Source organism: Mustela putorius, unplaced genomic scaffold (assembly GCF_011764305.1).
Source record: "Mustela putorius furo isolate JIRA1106 unplaced genomic scaffold, ASM1176430v1.1 tig00003858_pilon_pilon_pilon, whole genome shotgun sequence".
Classification (NCBI taxonomy): domain Eukaryota; kingdom Metazoa; phylum Chordata; class Mammalia; order Carnivora; family Mustelidae; genus Mustela; species Mustela putorius.
The window spans coordinates 18,264,587-18,289,782 of NW_025422010.1; the positions used below are offsets into that span (position 1 = coordinate 18,264,587).

At 36.7% G+C, this 25,196-nt stretch overlaps 1 protein-coding gene across 1 annotated transcript in view; it reads left to right on the top strand.

Moving 5' to 3' along the window:
- The window catches only part of MIB1 (MIB E3 ubiquitin protein ligase 1), a 136,227-nt gene extending 116,491 nt beyond the window's left edge, over window positions 1–19,736 (top strand). Inside the window, exons 18-21 of the mRNA XM_004742825.3 lie at window positions 2,328–2,406; window positions 7,142–7,255; window positions 8,539–8,639; window positions 13,266–19,736. Of these exons, the coding sequence (XP_004742882.1) occupies window positions 2,328–2,406; window positions 7,142–7,255; window positions 8,539–8,639; window positions 13,266–13,406 (435 nt within the window). The 3' untranslated portion in view covers window positions 13,407–19,736. The remainder of the gene's footprint in view (window positions 1–2,327; window positions 2,407–7,141; window positions 7,256–8,538; window positions 8,640–13,265) is intronic.
- The last annotated feature ends 5,460 nt before the right edge of the window (window positions 19,737–25,196 follow it).

Consider the following 25,196-nt stretch of genomic DNA (forward strand, 5'->3'; position numbering starts at 1 on the left):
ATTATAACCTAGTGAGACTTAGATTAAGCTACTCTGCCATATAAGATGGTGTGTAGGTGCTTTAAGAGAGATATAAGTGAGTTCAGAACCTCAGGTTGTCCACTGGAAGCCCCAGCTCTAGGATTCACAGTTGAAAAAATTGAAGCTCAGGGACACCTGGGTGGCTCAGTTGGTTGAGCAGTTGCCTTCGGCTCAGGTCATGATCCCAGCGTCCTGGGATCGAGTCCCACATCGGGCTCCTTGCTCCGCAGGGAGCCTGCTTCTCCCTCTGACTCTGCCTTCCACTCTGTCTGCCTGTGCTCGCTCTCGCTTTCTCTCTCTCTGACAAATAAATAAATAAAATCTTAAAAAAAAAAATTGAAGCTCAGAGACATTCACTCAGAATATCAGACATAGATCTCTTGATTCTTAAATCCTTGTTCTTTCTGCTGTGTGGTGATAGACACAATTAAGAACTGTCTACGGAGGGAAGATTGATGGAACAGGGAGGTAGAAAGGGAGGAATATGCTGTCGTTTTGTTTTAGACCACTTTTCAGTTCCAAGAATTAGTAGACTGTCAGTTTGGCTTTCAGATTAAGAAATTTTCAAACCTGTAGAAAAGTACAAAAAGTAATCTACCCACCAGATAAATTTGCCAGGTTAGCTGCAGAGCCTTTGAATATAAAGAAATAGTGACCCCAAGTGGTTAAAGGATAAGGAACATTTTCATTAAAGATATAACAAATTATAAAACTGGTATTTAGAGGAAGGGGGAATAAACAAGCTTTGTCTCTTTAGCAACTAAAGAAATGTAAATAAAAAATTATGAATTACCATTAACCATTCCTATCAAATTAGCATAAGTAAAATTTTACAAATGCTAGCCAGAAAAGTGGAAAATGAACACTCTCTTAAACACTGCTGTTGGTGGAATAAATGGGTTCATGATTTTGAGAGACCATCCTGACAATATTTATGAGCCTTTACAGTAAGCATTCTCTTATTTGGTAATTCTTTTCCTGGGAATATAACCTGAGGAAAAAATCCAAAGGGGAAAAAATTTAAGGCTACAAAGATTTTTAACACCTAAAATATATATATACACATATTATATATATTAGGGGATTTGGTAAGTAAATGATTGTTTAATCAATTTGCTGGATTATTTTAAACTTCTTGTGAACAATTCAGATGTATAAACAGTTGCTTTGGAAATCTTTTAAAGAAATAGCACATCATTGTATAGAGAGAAGAAAAGAATTACCATACTTTGGACACTGATGTTGTATTAGGCATTGAACTAAACACTTCACACATAATACCTGATTTACCCTTTACTGCCCTGTGAAGAAAGGTTGTTCTTTATCATTCAGATAAAAAGAGCTGTGGCTCAACAATGTTAGATATATTTGTTATTAGTGGAGCTATAGTTTGAATCTAGGAATATAAAATCAACCGACCATGCCTTACTTCTTTTCCCTGTTACTCAGCTATGGAAATTCTACATACAGAGCGAGGTATAAGTTTGGAGAGTCCATGGAGAGCATGTGTACACTATTAGATTAGTTAGGTGAGATTATAGGTGACTGGTGGTCATCACTTTTGGACACTACTATGAAGTGGCACAGATATAGGTAAATGTGAACGTGTATCAGAAGAGAGGAGAACAGGTGAAAGATGAATGCAAAGCAAGGGCAGGGGGATGGGTGGGGGGTGAGAAAAGCCAAGAGCCAGCTTAAGAAGTAGCTACGCACTCAAAACTCTGAAGAAGTGGAGATGAAGAGGAGGTAAAATTGAGGGAAATTATGAATAGGTTGTGGAAGACTTGTGGCTTTAGAGATTAGGGAGAAAGAACAGCCCAAAGCCATGCACTCCCACCAGTGTGGGGGAGCTAACCAAGTCCAGGGAAAGTTCCTCCAATGTGAAGAAACAAATTCCACATGGGTTCTGGCCGTCTGCTAATCTGACTGGGTTTTTATTAATATTAGAAATCTAGCTTATCTTACATTTATTTTTATACTTGTTTTTTGAATTTTTCTGTCAAATTAGTTTTGGGGGGAAAAAAATTCTATTTTGGTCCTTCTTACCACAAAGGAAATGTTTTCTTTATCATTCTTTGGGACAGGTAGGGAGACTAATATAGAAATAGAACCTGTGAAGGGTCAGGGTATATAAGGGTAAAAAAATGAGTAACCAAAAGAATAGAGGACCGAGGAGTACATATTAAGTTTCCTGTGCTGAGAGTGTTGCCCTATAGAGGAAATACACTTGGATACAAGAGGAACTGTTAGAGTTAGGAGATTTATCTATAGATGTTCACACTTGTGCTCTAACCACTTTTTTGTAGATTGAAGAATGTGTGGTATGCTCTGACAAGAAAGCAGCTGTTCTTTTTCAGCCTTGTGGACACATGTGTGCTTGTGAGAGTAAGTAGCCTATACAAAACTTACTCAGTATAAAAATAGAAAATAAAACAAATTATAGCTTGGAGTGTTTTGTTTTATTTTGTTTTGTTTTAATAACCCATAAACAAAAACACTGGTGGCCTCTATAGTACCTTCCATCTCTTCCTCTGTACTTTGTATAATGTCACCTGTGTCATTCCTAACACTCCTGAGTGTTAGCAAAGACAGAATAAGCTATCTTCTACTAACTCGCCTTTTGATTCATTTGTATCAGCACAAAATGATCTCCTCACACACAATAGAAATTTATTTCCAAAAATGAATTTTGAAACATTTAGTCTAGCCCTGCTCACGATTAAAATTAGCACATTCTCATTTGTCTTCACCTTGATATTGCCCTCCTGCACACTTTCCCCACTACTGAGTTCCACCACACCAACCATTTGGCACTATAATGTCTGGTCTTCTTAATCTTTCTTAATCTTTATGTCAGAAGAGGTTATAGGACTTTTGGGGAGAGTATATTAAAGTACAAGTGATGTTTTAAAATATCTCCTAAACATATTCTTTCAAATGCCTTTGCTTTTTTTTTTTTTTTTTTAATATTAACATATAATGTATTATTTGCCCCAGGGGTACAGGTCTGTGAATCATCAGGCTTGTATATTTCACACTGCTCACCACAGCACATACCCTCCCCAGTGTCCATCACTCTCACCCTCTCTCTACCCAGCCACCCTCTCTCTACCTCCACACCCCAGCACCCCTCAGTTTGTTTCATGAGATTAAGAGTCTCTTACGGTTTGTCTCCCTCCCCATCCCATCCTGTTTCATTTTTTCATTCTCTACCCCCAGGATCCCTCCGCTCTGCCTTTCAAATTCCTCATATCAGAGAGATCATATGATAATTGTCTTTCTCTGATTGACTTATTTCGCTCAGCATAAACCCTCTGTTCCATCCATGTCTTTGCAAATGGCAAGATTTCATTTCTTTTGGTGGCTGCACAGTATTCCATTCTTCTTTATCCATTTATCTGTTGTTGGACATCTAGGTTCTTTCCATAGTTTGGCTGTTGTGGACATTGCTGCTATAAACATTCAGGTGCACGTTCCCCTTCAGATCACTACATTTGTATCTTTGGGGTAAATACCCAGTAGTGCGATTGCTGGGCTGTAGGGTAGCTCTATTTTCAGCTTTTTGCGGAACCTCCATGCTGTTTTTCAGAGTGGCTGTACCAGCTTGCATTCCTACCAATAGTGTAGGAGGGTTCCCCTTTCTCCACATCCTCACCTTTGCTTTTTATACTTCCCCTTGTTCTTTACATATTCATGTACTATTCAACATTCTCCTCTTCCTTTTGTTTTCATTTATCACTGGAGGATTTTAAGCAAGTGTAACAACTTATACTTTACTTAAATGGGCTCAATGTAAAGCATGGTATTTTCTATTTTAAAATGGTTCAAGGGGCGCCTGGGTGTCTCAGTTGGTTAAGTGTCTGCCTTCATTCAACTCAGGTCATGATCTCAGGTCCTGGGATGGAGCTCTGTTGGCTCCCTGCTCAGTGGGGAGTCTGCTTCTCCCTTGCCCTCTGTCACTCCCTCCAGCTTCCCGCTCGTGCGCTCGCTCTCTCATAAATAAAATCTCTCATAAATAAAAGTTCAGTCAGTAGGTACTGATTTTCAATATAATATCTAAGTAATACACAAATTATATGATAGATTAATTTCATTGGCATAGCCTTGGTGATTTTTTTCATTCTGATAGGAGCTCATCAGCTAAAGAAAGGATCAAGGTTTCCTCCTGTAATATTCTCCTCACATAATTGTTTTTGTTTTCCAAAGACTAGTATAATGGCTATTATCAACTGTAGGAGGACTTGTGGATTTCAGTCTTAAGTAAAGAGAGCTCAGGTTACTTAAGTTTTCGTAGTCTAGGGGCTAGCATACTTTTTCTTTAAAGGGTCACATAATAAATATATTTGACTCTGTGGGCCATGTGTTCTGTAGTAACTACTTAAAACTCTTATTACTCAGCTGTGCCATTATAGTGCAAAGACAACTATAGATGATAGATATGTCAATGAATAGGTGGAACTGCTTTTCATTAATACTTTATTTACAATAATGGGTACCTGAGGGCACCTGGGGGGCTTAGTCTGTTAAGGATCTGTCTCTTGATCTTAGCCCAGGTCTTGATCTCAGGACTGTGAATTCAAGCCCCTGTGCCTAGGGCTGCACATTGGGTGTGGAGCCTACTTTAAAAAAAAAAAAAGTCTGAGCAAAAACAGGCACCTGGTTGGGTTTGGCTTGGAGGCTGTAGTTAGCCACCCGCCCCCTGCCCCCAGTCCTATACCTAAGTAAGACCTACAGAGACTTGAAAGTTGGTTATAATGAGTAGTTGATAATACAAATTTTCAGCTCTTGCTGCAGTACTTTCTCCAGGAGTTTCCCAACGTTTTTACATTGTCTTTTCATTCATATGTAACAAGAGTAGCAGCTAACTTTGATTAAGCTCTTACCTTGTACCAGACATTTTTGTTTAAGAGAGAGAGAGTGTGCGAGCACCAGGGACAGGGCAGCGGGAGAGGGAAGATTTGAAGCAGTTGGTCTCCACATCTAGCATGGAGCCGGATATGGGGCTTTATTTCATGACCCTGAGATCATTACCTGAGTCAAAATCAAGAGTCGTACCCCTAACCCACTGAGCCACCCAGGTGCTCCAGATATTTTAATCTCTTTTAGAGTGTTTCCTCATTTATTTTCACAACACTAAGAAGTAGGTTGTTTTCTCCATTGTATAGACACTTAGTTAAACATTTATTAGCTAAGGAAGATGACATTGAGGTGGAAAATGCCTGTCTTTCAAGGACTGTATAGTGAAGCACTTAGTCCATTACCTACATCCCAGGAATGTGAAGCAGAATATTGGAACCTTGAAGAGTACAAAATAGTGCCTCGAAAGAATGTATCTGTTTTGGAGGGAAGGAAGAAAGATTTTATATAGGCAATATAACAACCTAACATAATAGTTAAAAGAATTTGAGATAATTGTGGTTATATATTATGCAGTGAGCCACTTAAATTAGCTCTTTAAATTTTTAAGAAAAAGATTGGCCCTCAGATATAAGACAAATCCCAAATGAGGTTTCTACTAGCATTAGCTCCTACCTAGTGCTTTGTGCGTAAACCAGCATCAGACCCATCCCTCTTTAGGCCTTGACATGAGATTGGCCTTTATTACCCTTCTCTGTCCACTGGCATAAGCACCATTGGGAGTATGTCCCCCATGTTGTCCACATCTGTGGTTTTGTGCTTTGTTAAAGTTTAGTGCCTGATCATAAATTATCCCTGGATACCTGTCACAGTTGTCATTTATTTTCCATGTTTTTGAAATGATAAAGACACTTGGTGCATAGACTAAGGATATGGAATATACTTTCATAGTAAATGCTAATGGGAAAGGATATATTGAACTGTATGTTATTTTGTAAATAATTAACAACTAGATGTAGAATTAATAATCCACAACCTATAATTGTGCCTATGCATTTTTTAAATTTTTTTTAATTTTTTATAAACATATATTTTTATCCCCAGGGGTACAGGTCTGTGAATCGCCAGGTTTACACACTTCACAGCACTCACCAAAGCACACACCCTCCCCAATGTCCATAATCCCACCCCCTTCTCCCAACCCCCCTCCCCCCAGCAACCCTCAGTTTGTTTTGTGAGATTAAGAGTCACTTATGGTTTGTCTCCCTCCCAATCCCATCTTGTTTCATTTATTCTTCTCCTACCCACTTAAGCCCCCATGTTGCATCACCACTTCCTCATATCAGGGAGATCATATGATAGTTGTCTTTCTCTGCTTGACTTATTTCGCTAAGCATGATACGCTCTAGTTCCATCCATGTTGTCACAAATGGCAAGATTTCATTTCTTTTGATGGCTGCATAGTATTCCATTGTGTATATATACCACATCTTCTTGATCCATTCATCTGTTGATGGACATCTAGGTTCTTTCCATAGTTTGGCTATTGTGGACATTGCTGCTATAAACATTCGGGTGCACGTGCCCCTTTGGATCACTACGTTTGTATCTTTAGGGTAAATACCCAGTAGTGCAATTGCTGGGTCATAGGGCAGTTCTATTTTCAACATTTTGAGGAACCTCCAGTGCCTATGCATTTCTTCTTTGGGATGGGAGAGCATTCCTCTGATATATAAATATTAGAAAGTCCATTATGATACATAGCTGATGTTTTCTTGACCGCTACTTTGAAAAAGTGGTTACTAAACAATTTCCTCATTAGATTACATCAGTTTACTAGAAAGAGAGGAAAAAGAATTCTTCAACATAGTTTATGTGAGCAACCGTATAATTAATTCTATATTAGTTAAAACTTAGAAGTATCAAAAAAAAAAAAAACTTAGAAGTATCTTTCTCCTTTATTCTCAAGCCTTAAGATCTTGAAATATTTTTTATTAAAAAAAAACAGAAAAATCCCTTTTCACAATTTGTCTGATATGTTAGAAAATGTCATTATTTTCATAACAATGGGCTCTCTCTTCTAGAGGCTGCCTAAGAAGAATATACATTCGTAAGTTGATAATATTTTAAGAAGGTAGAATCGTGTATTCATAGAAGTCGTTTGATGTTTATCTCAGTGTGAGATTTCAGTTATAAAACTGAGAAGGGCAGCCCTCTTGTTTGCATTGTCTCTTGTAAGAAGTATCCTATTGTTCTTCCACAGACTGTGCTAGTCTGATGAAGAAGTGCGTGCAGTGTCGGGCAGTCGTTGAACGAAGAGTGCCTTTCATTATGTGTTGTGGAGGGAAAAGTTCAGAAGATGCCTCTGATGACATCTGTAAGTGTATTTTCTTGAGCTTTTTCTTTGTTTTCTTATTGGGACTTTCATGAAGATCTCATCTCATGTGTAGTACACTATTACCTTGTAAAGTATAGGGTACGTGACCCGAATCTACAGAGCAACAGGTGGGGTATGCTCTTGTTACAGGAAACTTGAAATTTTATTGTTCTAGCTTACACTATGATAGAACTTGAAGCATTTGTCTTTTGAGAAACTTCTGTGTAGGATATAAAGAAAATTGCTGTATTCTTGCTTAAAGAAAATGTGCTCTTTTTAAGATTAAATTTAGTGTATCTTGGTGGAATAGCGTATTACAAATTATTTTTTCAGTTACACAAGTATTAATGCCTCATTCCTTTGTGTAGCAGGTTTTACCTAGTGCATGTCCATATTTTATAGAGTAGTATTTATTTGGGACAGAGTAACTGTAGATATCTTGAAGTGTAACTCAGTGAAGAAATGGAAAAATAAAAAGCAAGTTATTTACTTTTCAATCTTCTTAATACTATAGCTGTATAAAAATATTTTTCATCTCTGCACTAGATATAAACTTGGATGGTATCTTTGATTTTTTGTTCTGTGTACACATGAGGAAGAAGATTAGCAACCACTTTTGCCCAGGGCTTTCTGTCTTTATCAGCAGTAGAGTAGAATAAAAATCCCAGGGACAAATTAACTAGAGTTAAAAGTAAAAGTCTAGAGAGTTGTTAAAATTGAAATAAAAAATTTCCCACCATTTACCAGACTCACTGATCACAGCTTTTCTTTCACGGAGTTCCTCATCTCGGATCAGTAGCAAGGAGGATTGGGCAGGGGGAAGAAGCCTAGGTTTTTGTGTGTTCTCATAAACATCATCTAAGAGACTTTATAATTTTTGCTGCCAAAACTGACTAAAAAGTGCTGTGCTGTCTACATTCGTCAGTTCGTATAATGCGGGAGCAGAGAAAACAAGCATAAAATGTATTTGTGAGCTTGCCAAAGGAAGCACGTAGTACCTTGGAAAACCCAGAAATCTGTGTGTAGATTGTTGTCTAGCAGAGTTAAATATAATTAGAAAATAATGTGCAAACTTGTTTCTTTCTGAAGATTATAAATGAATGAGTATAATACGAATGTCACTACTGTATATGTTGTCCATGAATGAGAAAAAATTTTAAAGAGGACTTTAATAATAGTCTTGTGTTTTTAATAAAGCAGTAATAATTTTAGAAATAAAAAATCATTGCTATGTCAAAACAATCATACATTAAAATATTTTATTTATATTTATTATATTATAGCAAGTGGAAATATTCCAGTGTTACAAAAGGACAAAGATAATACCAATGTCAATGCAGATGTGCAAAAGTTGCAGCAGCAATTACAGGACATTAAAGAGCAGGTAATAATGATTTTTCTTCTTGGTAAATGATGATTCTGAGAATGGCACTCAATATTTTTCTTTAAAACTACTAGTGTCTTGAGGGTTGCTGGGGGGAGGGGGGTTGGGAGAAGGGGGTGGGGTTATGGACATTGGGGAGGGTATGTGCTTTGGTGAGTGCTGTGAAGTGTGTAAACCTGGCGATTCACAGACTTGTACCCCTGGGGATAAAAATATATGTTTATAAAAAATTAAAAATTAAAAAAAAATACTAGTGTCTTATGTAGTAATCATGGTTTATATTAGGGTATCAATTATAGTATTTGAATATTTGCAAAAGGTAATGTGATTCAAAGATTTAATCAGGTACTTTCCAAAACAAGAAACGCATGGATGACCAATAAATGTGAAAAATGCTCAGTCAGATCAGTCATCAAGAAATGAAAGTTGGGGAGCCTGGCTGGCTCTGTCAGTAGAGCATGTACTCTTTTTTTTTTTAAGATTTTATTTATTTGAGCGACAGAGATTGCAAATACACAGAGAGGCAGGCAGAGGGAGAGGAGGGGAAGCAGGCTCCCTGCTGAGCAGAGAACCCAGTGCGGGGCTCGACCCCAGGACCCTGGGATCATGACCCGACCTGAAGCAGAAGCTTTTACCCACTGAGCCACCCAGGTGCCCTGAGCATGTACTCTTGATCTTAGGGTCGTGAGTTTGGGCCCCGCTTTGGGCATAGATCTTACATTAAAAAAAAGAAGAAGAAGAAATGAAAATTAAAACTACAGTTAGGTGTCTTTTCTCACCTGCCTGACTGCATGGAAAACTCAGTGTTAGAAATTGTCAGTACAAAGTGTTAGAATATGTAGCAGCCGTAACTCACATACTGCTGTTGGGAATATAAATTAGTAAAAACACTTTGGAAAAGTTTGTCATTATAATCATAAAACTAAGCAGGATATTGTTTGGGGACACAAACTTGGAAACAATTGTACAGATGGTGTTTAAAACCAAGGGTAGTGGGGCGCCTGGGTGGCTCAGTGGGTTAAAGCCTCTGCCTTCGGCTCAGGTCATGATCCCAGGGTCCTGGAATCAAGCCCTGCATCAGGCTGTCTGCTCAGCAGGGAGCCTGCTTCCCTTCCTCTCTCTGCCTGCCTCTCTGCCTACCTGTGATCTCTGTCTGTCAAATAAATAAATAAAATCTTAAAAACAAAAAACAAAAACAAAAAAAAAAACAAGGGTAGTGGTTTTCTTGGCTGGGATGGCGGGAAGGGAGCACAAGGGGCATTTCTTTATAGAGGGATAGATAAAGTGCTGATTACATACGTCTGATCAGTTTGTGAACTTTTATCAAGCTGTACATTTATGACTTGTGCACATTTCTGTATAGATGTGATACTTAGGTAGAAAGTAGTATACACACACACACACATACATATTCACTTTCTCTTTCTCTCACACACGCACACCATAAAGAAAAGCAAAGGAAAGAAAAATGTAATATTTAGAATAGTTGGTATCGGTGAGGGGTAGATGGAAAGCATTTGGGAGGATGTGTGGAGTAGCTTCAAAAGATAGGGTAGCATTCCATCCTTTAAACTTGTTCTTCATATCTTATACATGCCAGCAGAAGTACTCTTTTATCTACTCATTATTTAATAGCAGCAACAGTAAAATAAAGAAGTTAGTTAAGACTTGTTACATATATAATAGGTAAGAAAGTCTGTCTGCCACCTGCCCCAGCCTTATCATTTGACCCAGCAATTAAATCAGATCCAAAGGATTGAGAAGCAGAGGGTGTTATTTCTTTAGTTTGGGTATCACATCAGTGTTGCCGTGCAGGTATTAATAATCACTTTCATCTTTTCTACTGAATATAAGAAAGTAACATAGTCACTAAATAGGATAACTAATGACCCTTGTGATAGAGTAATATGGTAGCTACAGTAATTTAGAATGAAGCATACATATATATATACTAGGAATTTAAACACCATGTAAAAAGATGAAAACTCTAAGCTAGTTTTTCTTTTGAAATCTCACTCCTAGTAATACTTACTGTATAGTGAATTCAAGATAAACATGGACTTACCAGTTCTTATGCAGGAACATAAAAATAGGAACATATTTTGCTCATTCTAATATAAAATAGAACATTTCAGAAATCTTGAAACTCCTCAGAATCTCATTTCCTTTCCCGTGAGACACTTATAGAAAGGTAAAACTGATTTATGAATACATCTGTGGAAAGCATTTCATCTCCTAATGGTGAATTAAAATTGTTCTTAAAATGAATAATGGCACTTTTTGAGCCCTATTGTATATCCTTAAAAATTCAGCTCTACCTTTACCCAGGTTTAGCACTCCAAAGAAGTTCCTTCTCCCTTAAATAATCTTCATGACCATATTGTGTCACTAAAATATTTAAACAATTATAGGAAATTCATTTTCTGAGGATTGATGAAATTTCTTTTTTTTTTTTTTAAAGATTTTATTTATTTATTTGACAGACAGATCACAAGTATGCAGAGAGGCAGGCAGAGAGAGAGGAGGAGGAAGCAGGCTCCCTGCTGACTAGAGAGCCTGATGAGGGACTCGATCCCAGGATTCTGGGATCATGATCTGAGCCGAAGGCAGAGGCTTTAACCCACTGAGCCACCCAAGGTGCCCCTTGATGAAATTTCTTTTTCTTTCTTTTTTTTTTTTTTTTAATTTTTTAAAAAGATTTATTTATTTATTTATTTAACAGATAGATCACAAATAGGCAGAGTAGCAGGCAGAGAGAAGGAGAAGCAGGCTCCTTACTGAGCAGAGAGCCCGATGCGGGGCTCGATCCCAGGACCCTGGGACCATGACCCGAGGTGAAGGCAGAGGCTTAACCTTAACTCTGAGCCACCCAGGCACCCCCCGTCCTTGATGAAATTTCTTGCAGGGACCCCTTCAGAGTTACCAGGACATAGTAGCTGAATAACCCTTTTTAAATTTTAAATCTCCAGTCTTTCTATTACCCCAATGTAATATCATGTGGTATTAAGCATATATTAATCTCAAAGTAACTTAACCTAGGCTGTGTGCAGATGTGTTTACTTTTGGAAATAAGAGTTATTAATTAACCGCATATAGCTCATGAAAATTTAAGGGAAAAGAACTATTTTAATGGCACTAAAAGACTGGTTTGGCTTTTTAAAATAAAAAAAATACAATTTTCTACAACTTTGTTTCTCAAACTTCAAGTTAGATAAATGTGAAAATTTACTTTAGAAGACTGTGGTTAACAATTTAGATTACAGTTCCTTCCCCCACACACCATAATGCTCCCTGGTATTGTCGAAGTTGGTTAACTATATTTCATATAGGCTTTAGGCTTGGTTTATTGATTTAGACATTCTTTTTTAGTTATTTCATTTCTGTGTTATTTGGGAAAAGATGTAATTCAGAATGAAGTATTATGGTATATTAAGGTAAAATATATTTTTATAACTATAAAGTATGAAATATGTTACTGTGAATCGATATCTTTCCTAGAGTGTTTTCACAGAAGTACACCTAACATACTTCTAAAATTTTCTGAGTTCCTGAAGAGAACTCAGGCTAATTATTTTTATATGTAACTAAGGCTAATTATTTTTAACCTAATGGGGTTCTACATTAATAGTAATCCAGGGAAGCATGATTCAGAGCAAGAGCTCTGGGCTCCAGAATCCCATTCACACCGTGGAAAGTGTTTAGCCCCACCAAAGCCTCAATTTCCTCGTTTTTAAAGTGGGAGTGATAATAGGGCTGAGATTGTATCATAGTGTGTGGCATGTGTTTTTAGGGACATCTCTTCCCTGCTCCCCTTTTCCAGTAGGCCTGATATATTTGTCATATTTTCATACAAGAACAGCATAGTACCCCAGAGTTGGAGAATTAGACTAAATGTGGCTATTTTTGTCCATTTCCTATTGGATTTTGGCATTTGCATTTTTTTTAAAGATTTTACTTATTTATTTGAGAGAAGAATGAGAGAGTACAAGAAGGGGGAAGGTTAGAGGGAGTAGCAGACCAGACTCCCCGCCAAGCAGGGACCCTGAGGTGGGACTCCAGGATCCCGGGACTCCAGGATCCCAGGACTCCAGGATCATGACCTGAGCCAAAGGTAGTCGCTTCACCAACTGAGCTACCCAGACATCCCATGGCATTTGCATTTTTTATTTTATGTAGTATTTATTTTAGGTTGTACCTTTGATATAGTCCTGACAGTACAACCAATATTTCCATTTTATAGGGATGACATTTTAACTGTTTAAAAATTTTAAAATTGGGTGTCTCGGTGGCTCAGTCACTTAAACATCTGCCTTCAGCTCAGGTCATGATCCCAGGGTCCTGGAATGCAGTCCCACATTGGGCTCCCTGCTCAGTGGGGCATCTACTCCTCCCTCTGACTCTCCCACCTCTTGTGCTGTCTCTCTTTCACTCCCTCTCTCTGAAATAAATAAATAAAATCTTGGGGAAAAAAATAAAATTTTTTAGATTAAAAAAATTTTTTTTTAAATTTTAGAGTAACAAAAGATTAAAACAGCAAAAGAAAATGGTGTTACAAAATTGTTACCTATTACAGTTTTAAACCATAAAATGTCTCAGCATTTATTACTTTGTTATCTCACATTCCAGACCATGTGCCCTGTGTGTTTGGATCGTCTGAAGAATATGATTTTCCTCTGTGGCCATGGAACGTGCCAGCTCTGTGGAGACCGAATGAGTGAATGTCCTATTTGTCGCAAGGCTATTGAACGAAGGATTCTTTTGTATTAAGAAACTGTGTTTTCTTAGCTGAAGTATTGGTCATGAGCTCTTGTAAGCCATTAAGCTAGTTGGAGGTTCTAATGAATTAATTTTTAATATCATAGTTTCTTTCCTAGGGTGTAATTAGACTGTAAATGTGCCAGAACAAAAAACCTCCACAAGACAGTGTTTGAAGTTGTGGCTTTGTTTTTGTTTCTTTTAATTTGAAACATCAAGTTCATGTAATTCATAGGTAATTTGCTTGTCACTTCTAAGGGGAAAATCCTTTAAGGATCTCCTGTTATTTTTGTTTTTATTGCATTTTTTCCTTATAGTTTATAAATTTGTTAGACCTCAAGAAATGTAGTTCCTTATGATCAGCTATCCTTCAGTTTATATGATTTTACACAGTGCGTTGACAGAGGTACTCAGAATAGTCATGCATTGAATGAATGGGGCAAGTCAAACCATTAGGTCACATGTGTTAAATGACAGAATTAGAATATAAGTTATACATAGTTAATACTGCAGAGAGGATTATCTTTTTAAGATAAAAAGTTATACAGATGATTGATTCTGAATTTTTAGAGTAAATGGAAGCATGGAATGAGAGAGTAGTGACTTTGCCATTTAGCTTAATTTCTAGACTTAAAAGGAAAATTGTTTAACTTGAACCAAATTTCAAGATGATTAACATGGAAAGGAAAAGCAATCATAGTGGGATACTGAAGTGGGGGAAGTGGCCAAAAATGAGTACCTATTAACTGACCATTAACAGTTACCTTTCATATATGTTAATCTATACACTATTCTGTTTACCAACTGTTAAAAAAAAAGTCTGTGAAAAGTGTACCTCAGTTTTCCCTGTGGTTACTTATCCAGACTTAATCTGACCAGTGAAACAGTGTTGCCCTCTTTGGGCATCTGAGGTCTCATGTAGCTTTTCTTGTGTACTGAATAGTACCCCAGTGATCTGAGAAGGATAACGCATTGTCCCAAAGCAGCAATCTTTTTCTTATCCATATCTGTTCATTCTGACAGTGATACTGGTTCTGTCTTCATCATAAGCCCTACTTCCATTTTCTTTCAGTTGCTAAGGCTGGTAAGAAATCACTATCTTTATACCAACAGGTGAGGATATTTAAATTGCCAGCAGTATCCAAGACATAGTAAGTAATCTAATAATAAATACTTATTTTAGAAAGCGTGACCAGGACATTTACAGAAATATGTCTGATTACCTGTAGTTTCTTTTTTGTTTGTTTGTTTTTTTAAACTCAGACTGATTCTAGAGCATCTGGTCATTTTCCCGCCTTTGAATGAGTAATCTTACTCTGTCTATAGGACGAATCTACATTTAATAAGTGTTTTGGGGTCATTGCTGCTAGATTATAAAAATATCAGCTGTTTACAGTGATGTCTACTATATACTGTGTACAAGCTTATTCTTAAGGGTGTAGTTATCTGGTATTTTTTTCCTTTCTTTGATTCTGGTTCTTCTTTTTTTCTTTCTTTTTTTTGTTTTGTTTTGTTTTTTTCTGTTGTTACAACGACAACATATAAGAATATTCCTGGCAAGTTAATGGCTTTTGCCTTTGCAAGTCCTGGTGAAAATAGTGGTGAGCTTTGCTGGCTGATTTTTTAGTCTCGGTAATTCCATATCTGTGTTTAGCTGAATAACCTAGGATTTAGAAAAATAAAATTTTTTATAAATTTTAAATTTGAAAATTTATATGGATTCTGTTATCTAATAAAGGGCCAATGAGGCTATTTTTTAAGCCATATTTTAAGGTTATAGAAAGATAGAAGATCTGACATGATGTTCACTTAATGAAATAAGTTGTTTTTTTTTAGATTTGAAAATAGCAAAAGTCAGGATTTTTTTTTTCTTCCATGCCATAGGCTGCCCATCTCTTTTCCACTAGATCAGCTGGAGAGGAGGAAACACCTGGCTGACTTGTGCATGGTTTGGCCATCCAGTGAATTCTGTGGTCTAAAGCTCTACTTTACTTAAATCCTTTTTGTCTTTGGAGCTTGCAGAGCTTAAACTTACATCCCTAAAAGACAATTTCATTTTTCACACTAGTTTATTTTTTCTCCATACATATAAAATACAATTAATATAAACTATCACAAAGAGTCATAAGGTTGCTATTTTGAAATTTGTTCAGTGAATAGAAGGTGTTTCTCTATTCATGTTTTCAAGTATCTGAAGAATTATTTTAAGTTTATTTTGTGTTTGTGAGCAAGAATAAGATTAAGAACTGAGTTGTTTAAATGACCTTCTTCTAATTCTGTGAAATCGCTACCTCTTATATGTCTCTCAGCAGCACTTTCCCAGTTAGATATGTTTCCTTCTCATCAGCTCATCATCATGTGCCTCAGAAGAGCTTTTATTTTTCCTAGAATCATTAAATAAAACATAGCAGACATTCATTCAAAAACGTATTTATTGGGCCTCAGGGGCTAGATAACACAACGTTGAAAAAATGGTCAGCATCTTAGCACACAGAATCTATCATGCAGCAGTTGTGCATTTGAAGAAATCTAGAGCCAAGAAGGGATCCAGAGGTACTAATAACATTTCTTCCTAATGTTTCAGAAGAGTTGTCATTAAGTAGCATTTGGATTCCCTCTCTGTACCCCTCACTCCTACTATGTATTCTCCTCTAAGATTATCAGCTTTGTTGCCAGAAACTCACACCCAACTTACTAGATGGTGCTATTCTACTCCTTTTTGTTCACATAATTAAACGTTCCTACTGCTTATACTATATTTGTATTTAATTTTATTGGGAGCAAGAAGGCCTTTTAAGAGAGGATCATTTTGCATTAGTGTAGGAATAGTATATTAGACAGATGTTTAGTTTAGCTGGCCAAATCATAATTAGACAAGATGTTTGTAATTTTAAAATATTGCAGATTGACCAGCTAGTTACTGAGACATAAGATTAATTGATGTTGAAAATAGTGTTCTTAAATTTGTTATCTTTGATGGCTTCAGCCTGTAAGAGCATTTTAGCATATTGAAATGCATGCTGCTTGAGATTTGTCCAATTGGAATTTCAAAGCTTACTGGGTCATGTTCTTGTTTATTATGAATTTTGGACCTTTTCCGACTAGGAATTAGTTACACTTATAAAGTAAGAGACTTAGTGATGGGATAGGATAGGGAGACAGTATGGAGTTGAAACAAGTAAGAAGGAAAAGTCAGTGTTTGAATTTAGAGAAAGAAGGAGTTTAAGAATTCATGTAGATTTCATCAAAGCAGTAAGCAGAAAGAGTAGACTTGATAGAATAATAAAAAAGATTTTTTAGCCAGTTTTTAGTGTCATTTAATTGACAGTTGCTTTGTAAGCTATACAGTTTAATACATCTGGCTTTAAGAAAAAGTCCAAAGGAAAAACACCTATCCTGTCAAGAGTATCTAAAATGATATAGTAATAGTTTGTGTAAAAATTGAATTTTTGGAATAGAATTCTTCTTTGCATTTTTTTAATTGTAAAAACATTTAACATGAAATTTACCATCTTCACAATCTTTAAGTGTACAGGTCAGTAGTGTTAAGTATATTCATGATAATTAAATGGCTATCCAAAACTTTCTCGTCTTGCAGAACTGAAACTTTATACCCGTTAAACAACTCCCTTTTCTCTCCTCCCCCTGAATGGAATAGAATTTTCATTAAATATAAATCAAGAAACAACCTGAATTATCTTAATAGTTTGTTTGTGTTTGCAAGATTTAAAGTCATAGTCAACATTAAGTTCCTAAATTTGGGGGGGTGACAGAATTTCTTCCCTTCCTCCCAACTGTTATAAATCATAATTGGGTTGGGGTTAAATGTCTGTTAATTGGAAGGGTTTGTTAATTCATTTGGAGCCAGGGTGGGGGTGGTGGGACACATATTCAACATTAGAGTAAGTTAGCTTTAAATTTGTAGTGAATGGGGAAGGTAATAGATTTTCACATACTATGTGTGCCTTGTCGAAAATGTCATTTGTCTTTAAATCTCCTTGTGACAGTCTCAAAATATTTTTTTTCTCTCAAAAACGCAACCTAATTTTATTTGCTTGAATATTATGATAGGAATGCTTACTGATATTACTTGATAATCATGATAGCCTTGGAACTTATATATATATACATATATAAAACTATAGCAGTATTAATAATCACAGTTGTACTTCTTTAGAACATTAAATTTGAGGAAGAACTATTTAATGCTGTCTCATGTGTACATTGTTTTGCTATAGTGAGGGGGAAAATTCTTTAGATTGAGACTTAGTTTACGGATAAATGGTGTTAGTAGAGGATGAAACTAAAGTATGAGAATATGAACGAGTTAGTGGAGCTGATGAATTAAAATTGTAAGTTGCTACATTGGCATTTTCTACCTCCTTTTCTGTCAGAGTATTGCTTTTCCAGCTTTTATTCTTTTTTGTGACTAAGGAAGAGATGGGAACCTGAAGTTCAAATGGAAATTTTTATGTTGTTGAGGATTTAAGCAGTAGGTACAGGAAGGGTGATTTGCCACATCAATTTGGTGCGTAAATCCATAACGAGAGGTGATGATGGACATGTACAAAGTGTGTAAGAAAGATAATATTGCTGAATGTTTTGCTTTTCCTGTACAGTCCACATGACTTTGTTTCATAAATGTGACTTCTTTCCTCCAAAATGCAAAATGGTCTTGTAATTTTCTATAAAATAAGCAAATATACCATTTTGTCTGAAATCTTTTAACTTCAGGAAACTATTGAAAGTTCTGACTCAGGGCTTTGTAACAGTTTAAGAGGTTGTTAATTATCTTTTGGAAAATCCAGCTACATAATTCTTTAGTGCCTTGAAAGAATTATTAACTTGGCATCACTACAAAAACTCCTTACGAGGTGGTCTTTCGTGTGGGGTACCATCACACACACGTTTATAAGGTGTATTGCTCAGCTTGTGTGATAGCAATACTGCATTGTGTGCTGGGTTTGGGTAATTCTTTAAAGGAAGTTTTCTAGACTTGCACTTGATATTGCTTTTTAAAAAATGGATTACTTATGGCCATGACACTGTTACCAGAAAAGTAATTCTATAAGTCATCATGCAAAGTCATATATAAGTAGTAGCATCTGGGAAGAAGAGCTAGGGTTCATACCGTTGGCTATTTTAATATGAAAGGAGGGTCTGTTTGGTAAATACAGATTGTCTTCCCTTCGTGAAAAAAAGACCTTTTTTGTTCAAGTGATTTGTTTTAAAGAAAAATTTTTAAAGGAAATCATGGATAGCATGTTCTTAATGGTAGTCTTAGCCTGAATCCACAAAATTGGTTTTCTGTTCATTTCAGTATGCCTGTCATTCTAAATACAGTATATTCGGTGTGATAGAAAGTTTAATTGACACATAGCAGTGTTTTGCTTTGTATTTTTTCCAGTGTTTTTTAGCTCCCACTTGATTAAAGTCTTGCTTGTGAATATAGTTTCTGTACCGCAAATGATTCTTGCTTACTAGCTTTTGTTAAAAAACACTTAGCAAGAGCTAAGCTTTTAAAAATAAATGCAAACATTTACTGTTAATAAAACTTACAATTGTAATATTATATAATGCTTTTCTCTGATCTTTTGAAAGTATTCCTTATATGAATTTTCATTTTTAAGGTATTTGAAAACATATCTCAATATATTAGATCTATCATTGGAAAGGAAATTATGCCTTTGAGAAACAAATTACATACATCTCTACTCAATATAGGACATAGATGCCTACATCTGGAAGGCTGTCATTACACTTGTTTACATTTAAGGTACCTCTCTCTAAAGGGCCAAAGAAGTTTTTCATATTTTAACACCTCACACTCTTTTAGGATATTGTGAAAGTAGTCTGAGTAGGATAAATTTGATAGAAAATCAGTCAACCAGTCAGGAAGACTCAACTTTTTTTCTACAAAGGTTTCTTCCTCTTCATAATTGAGGTGTAGATTTCATTTTCAAAACGTATACATTTTAAAGCAGTGATTTATTTGGCTTTTTTTAGAAGTGTTTTGTGACTTAATCAGTAATTGAATGGTTTGAAGTTATTTCTCAAGTTAATAGAAGCAGTTGTCATTATTGAGAGGTTGTCTGGTTCTAGTTCAAAAGACTCAGCATGTTTATCTGGAATGTTTAAGAGGAAAACCATCTGAAACAAAAATCTTTTAATTGTTTATTTGAAAAAAATGTGTATTCCAACCTTAAAATTGTGAATTTATTTTTGGATAACCTCTAACTAACTGTATTTCTGTTGCTGTATAATTAGATATTTCATGGCAATATTTTTTATTAAATTGGAACTGTATAGGTTTTTAAAATAAAGACATTTTAGAAAATCTGATTTATATTTTTTATCATTGACAGTTACTCATCCTTCACAGAAATTCAAATTATTTGTTAGTCTTATAGTGTAGCATTTCCTAAACTTAATGACAGTGAGAACTTTTAAATGGTGCATTACAGAGTAGTGATAGTTTATAAGATAGAATGAAGTCATGGATTAAAGTAGAACACCAAAAATTATTTCAGGTATTTGCTGAAGAATGATCATTTGACAAATAATTTTTTTTTCCCTCAAAAGTAGTTGAGGGCGCCTGGGTGGCTCAGTGGGTTAAGCTTCTGCCTTCAGCTTGGGTCATGATCTCAGGGTCCTGGGATTGAGCCCCACATCTGGCTCTCTGCTCAGCAGGAGCCTGCTTCCTCCCTTCCCTCTGCCTCTCTGCCTAGTTGTGATCTCTCTCTCTGTCAAATAAATAAATAAAATCTTTTTAAAAAAGTAGTTGATAAACTCATTTTGTTAAACACAGAAAAAAAAACCATAAGCATAATAAGCATAATATGAAAGGATAAGACAAGATCTGGAACAGAGCCCATTGATCACTGAGTTGATGACCTAGCAATGAGACTGTTAAGTAATACTGCCTTTGCACTAATGCTCTAATCAAATGTAATGTGTTCATGCTTTAGATTCCTCTTTATATTAGGTCCTTGCATTCTCAAATATGGCAGCTTTCTGAAAGGCTGATTTTCAAGTCAAATATTCTTTACTTTTCACATATTTAAGAATATTACCTTCCCCTACTATCTCTCTTCTTCCTTTTCTATAGAACACCAGTTAATATCTTGAGTGGAACATTAACATATAAATTGGAAAAGGCTTTTACAGGTGATACCACCACCAATTTAATAGGGAAATAGGAAAGCAACAAAATCAGAGAGCCCTGATCATGGCCAGACCATTCTGAAGAAAGACTGAGGTTCAAAAAGATGATATGTTCTCAGCATGTATGTATAGTACAAGAGTATTGTAGTGGTTTCCTATTGCCACTATAAAAGTTTCCATGAATATAGTGACTTAAAATGATAGAAACTTAGGATATAGTTCTGGAGGCCAGAAAACTGGCAGGAAGCTAGTCAGAAGATCCCAAAGTTCTTGGAGCTTAACCAACAGACTTCTAAATAACATGGTAAAAGAAGTCTTGAGAAATTATAAAAATGTTTTGAAAATACAACTTGTTAAAATTTGTGGAATACAGTGAGAGCAGCTCTTAGAAGGCAATTTATAACATTGAATAGATACATTAGGAAAAGAGGTACAAAATGGTTCATCTAAGCTTCATCTTTAGGAAACTAGAAAAAGATAAATCCAAAGTAACCAGAAGAAAAGAAGTAAAACAGCAAAAATCAGTGAAATTGAAAAGAGGAAATGAACAGAGAAAAATCAAGGAAACAAAAAAGCTGATTCTTTAAAAAGATCAAAATTGATAGCCTCTAGCCAGGTTATCAAAAAATAAAAAAACCTCAAATTATTGAAATTAGGAATGCAAGATGTGCCATCACTACAGATCCTGTGAACAGTAAAATGACAGTAAACAACTCTTTGCCCACAAATTTGATAACCTAGATGAAATTGACCAATTCTGGGTGCCTGGTGGCTCAGTTGTTAGCCATCTGCCTAAGGCTCAGGTCATGATCTCAGGGTCCTGGGATTGAGTCCAGCATTGGGCTCCCTGCTTGGCAGGGAGTCTGCTTCTCCCTTTCCAATTCCCCTGCTTGTGTTCCCTCTCTCGTCTCTCTCTCTCTTTCTCTCTGTCAAATAAATAAAGATCTTTAAAAAAAAAAAATTGACCAATTCCTTAAAAGACAAAATATATCAAAACACAGGGAGAAATACTCTGAATATACCTCTATCTATTAAAGGAATTGAATCCATAATTAATAGTCTTTCAAAACCAAAAGCAGCAGGCGCAGATGGGTTCACTGGTGAATTTTACCAAACATTTAAGAGAGAAATTACACCAACTCTCTACAATCTCTTCCAGAATATAAAAGCCAACATTATCGTAATTACCAAACCGGAAAAAGACATTACAAGAAAGTAAAACTATAAGCCAATATTTCTGCCAAACATAGATTTAAAAATTTGCAATGAAATGTTAGCAAATTGAATCTAGTAATATATAAAAAATTATTCACACTACCAAGTGGGATTTATTCCAGGTATACTAGTTTGGTTCAACATTCAAAAATTAATGTAATCCATAACATCAATATGCTAAAGAAAAGAAAATCATGACCATATTAGTAGAATGAGAAAAGGCATTGGACAAAATCCCCATTTATTATATAAGGAAACTTATTCATGATGGAAGTTCTCAAAATAAGAAAAGAAACTCAATTTGATAAAGAATTGTATAAAAATCTTCTAGCTAACATCACACTTAATAGTGAGAAACTAGATGTGTTCCCCCTAAAAGCTGGCAATGAGGCAAGGAAATCCACTCTTTACCACTACTAGTCAGCATTGTACTAAAGTCCTAGCTAATGCAATAAGACAAGAAAAGGAAATAAAAGATGTACTACAGATTGAAAAGGAAAAAACAAAACTGTATTGGCAGATGATATGATTGTTTATGTAAAAATTTCCTAAGAATTGACAAGAAAACTTGTGGAACTAGTAAGTGAGTGTTGACAGCCATAAAATAACTTGCTTGAATTTTGATTGAATCTAAGATCAGTTGGGAAGAACTGACATTTAACAATATTGAGTCTTCATGAACGTGGAATATCTCTCCATTTATTTAGATTTTTTTTTCTCATGAGAGTTTTGTAGTTTTCCTCATATAGTTCTTGTACATATTTTTTATATTTACACCTAAAGATTTCAGAGGTTTGGGTACTAATATAAATGATACTTAAAAAAAAAATTTACTTATTTGTTTGACAGATAGAGATCACAAGTAGGCAGAGAGGCAGGCAGAGACAGAGAAGCAGGCTCCCTGCTGAGCAGATATCCCAATGTGGGACTCGATCCCAGGACCCTGTGATCATGACCTGAGCCGAAGGCAGAGGCCTTAACCCACTGAGCCACCCAGGTGCCCCTAAATGATACTTTTTTAACGTTATTTTTATTAACATATAATGTACTATTTGCTCCAGGGGTACAGGTCTGAGAATCGTCAGGCTTACACACTTCACAGCAATCACCATATCACATACCCACCTTAATGTACATAACCCAACCCCCCTCCCCAATTCCCCTCCTTCCAGCAACCCTCAGTCTGTTTTGTAAGATTAAGAGTCTCTTATGGGTGGGGTGGGAACCAAGATGGTGGGGAAGTAGGAGGAGGCGCCATTTCAACCTGTACCCTAAAGTGAGCTGATTACCTACCAAAGAACTCTGATCACCCATGAAATTTGCCTGAGATTAGAATTATACACTTCTGGATCTCTAGGGGGGCCGAAGACGCCAGTGGGCAGGTAAAGTGGGGTGGGAATGTCAGACTGATATTGGAAGATAAACAAAAGGGGGAGGGAGCCACCAGAAGCGTCCCATTGGAAAGTAATACCCCAGTACAAGAGTGCCCTGTGACTGGTGACCAGTATTAACTTGGAGTCTGGTTGAAAGCACACAAAAATAGCAAAGGGTCGCGGGGGTGGGGGGGAATTGTGGGAATCGGGGCGATTAGGGACAGGGGCTTAAATCCCCAGACCCAGGACAGCCACCCCTGGCGCTGAGCCAGAGAGAGTGTGGTGAAGAAGTCAGGTCTTGGTCCCTGAGCTGCCAGGTCCCTGAGCTGCCAGTGCGCCTGAGAGAGGCATCTGGGTGGCGGCTCCTGTGAAGGACAGGCAGAAACACAGCCTTTTGCACTCTCCACATGCACGCTGCGCTACCAGAGTCTGAGTGGTGCCCCACACCTCCCCCTGAGAGAGGTGCGTGCAGGCACCAGCCAGTAGAAAGTCTTTTGCACTCTTCACGTGCACGCTGCGCTACCAGAGCCTGAGTCACGTCCCACACCCTCCACTGAGAGAGGTGCGTGCAGGCGCCAGCCAGCGCTCTCTCGGACCCAGAGAGTCTGAGCACTCCCAGCCCCGGCCTGCGGGAAAATCTCAGTGTGCCATCGCTGCTTGGGACCTCTTTGGTGGTCTGGAGCTTCCCAGACAGCCGCGACTATCTTGGTTTTGGGTATAAGCAGGAGTTCCTGGGACCCCAGAGGCCATGACTGAGAACACGCTCTGCCAGAGGCTGAGGGGGAATTCATGTGCTCTGGAGCACCCAGAGGGTAACAGACTGAGGCTTCTCTCTGAGAGGGAGGTCTTGGGGCAGTTTGCTTTCCTCTAAACCTCCAAAAACCATCAAAAGCTGCCAAGGTGAGAGAAAACAAACGGAATTAACAAACAAACACAACCTCCAGAGAACAAAAGCCTGAAAAACTGGTTTCCTCAGAGCCCACCCCCTTGATGGGGGCAGGAGGACTTAACTCAGGGAACACTGCCTGAAAAACCACGTGGCAGGCCCCTCCCCGAGAAAACCAACAACAAAAACAAAACAACACAATAACAACAACAACCAAAACACATGCACACACAAAACCAAAACGAGAACCACCACCACTAATTCATAGATACAACTTTTATTTTTAATTCGTTCCCACTATTCTGGTTCATTTCTTTTTGTAGATAATTTTTTAACCTATTTACCATCATAGTGAGATGTCCAGTACATCATATTCCATAATAACCTTTTAACCTGAACTTTTTGATACATATACCTGTGTTTTTCTTTTGCTTTTCTATTTTTTAATTTTTTAAAATTTTATATTAGTTTAGTTTTTTCTTTTTTATTTTATTTTTTAATATTCATAAAGAGTTAAACTTCAAGGTAATCTTCTTTCCCCAATCAATGATACCCCTATAGGTAAACCAGTTTTTAATCCCCCTTTATCTTAGGAAAGTTGAGTCCTTTAACAAAGATATCAAGATACATCCAGGAAGAATCAAAATAAACTGAGAATTTATAACCACTCTCCCATCTTTTTCTTCCACCAGTGTTTCTGTGTATTTGTTTTTGTCCTGGTAGTATATAAGTTTTATACTTGGGGTTCTTTTTGATGAGGTTCTTTTTTCGTTTTGTTTTTATATAATTATTTTTTTTCTTTTGTCATCTAATTTTATCAGTCTTTTTGTTTGTCTGTTTTTGTTTGTATACTTCATAAATCTTACCTTGGGGCCCATTTGGGCGGAACCTTCTCTTTTATTTTATCTTTCTTTTTTTTCCTGTCTCTCTCTCTTTCTCTCTCTCTCTTTTTTCCTTTCTTTTGGGTGGGGTACTCTTGATTGCTCAGAAGCGTTCCAGGGTGCACCTTGCCTACACCACGGTTGATACATTCAGCTACATCCGTTCAGGCATCTCTCACCAAAATGACTAGGAGGAGGAATGCCCAACAGAAGAAAAATTCAGAGGCTGGGCCTTCTGCAGCAGAACTAATGGCTATGGACATAGATACTATGTCGGAAAGGG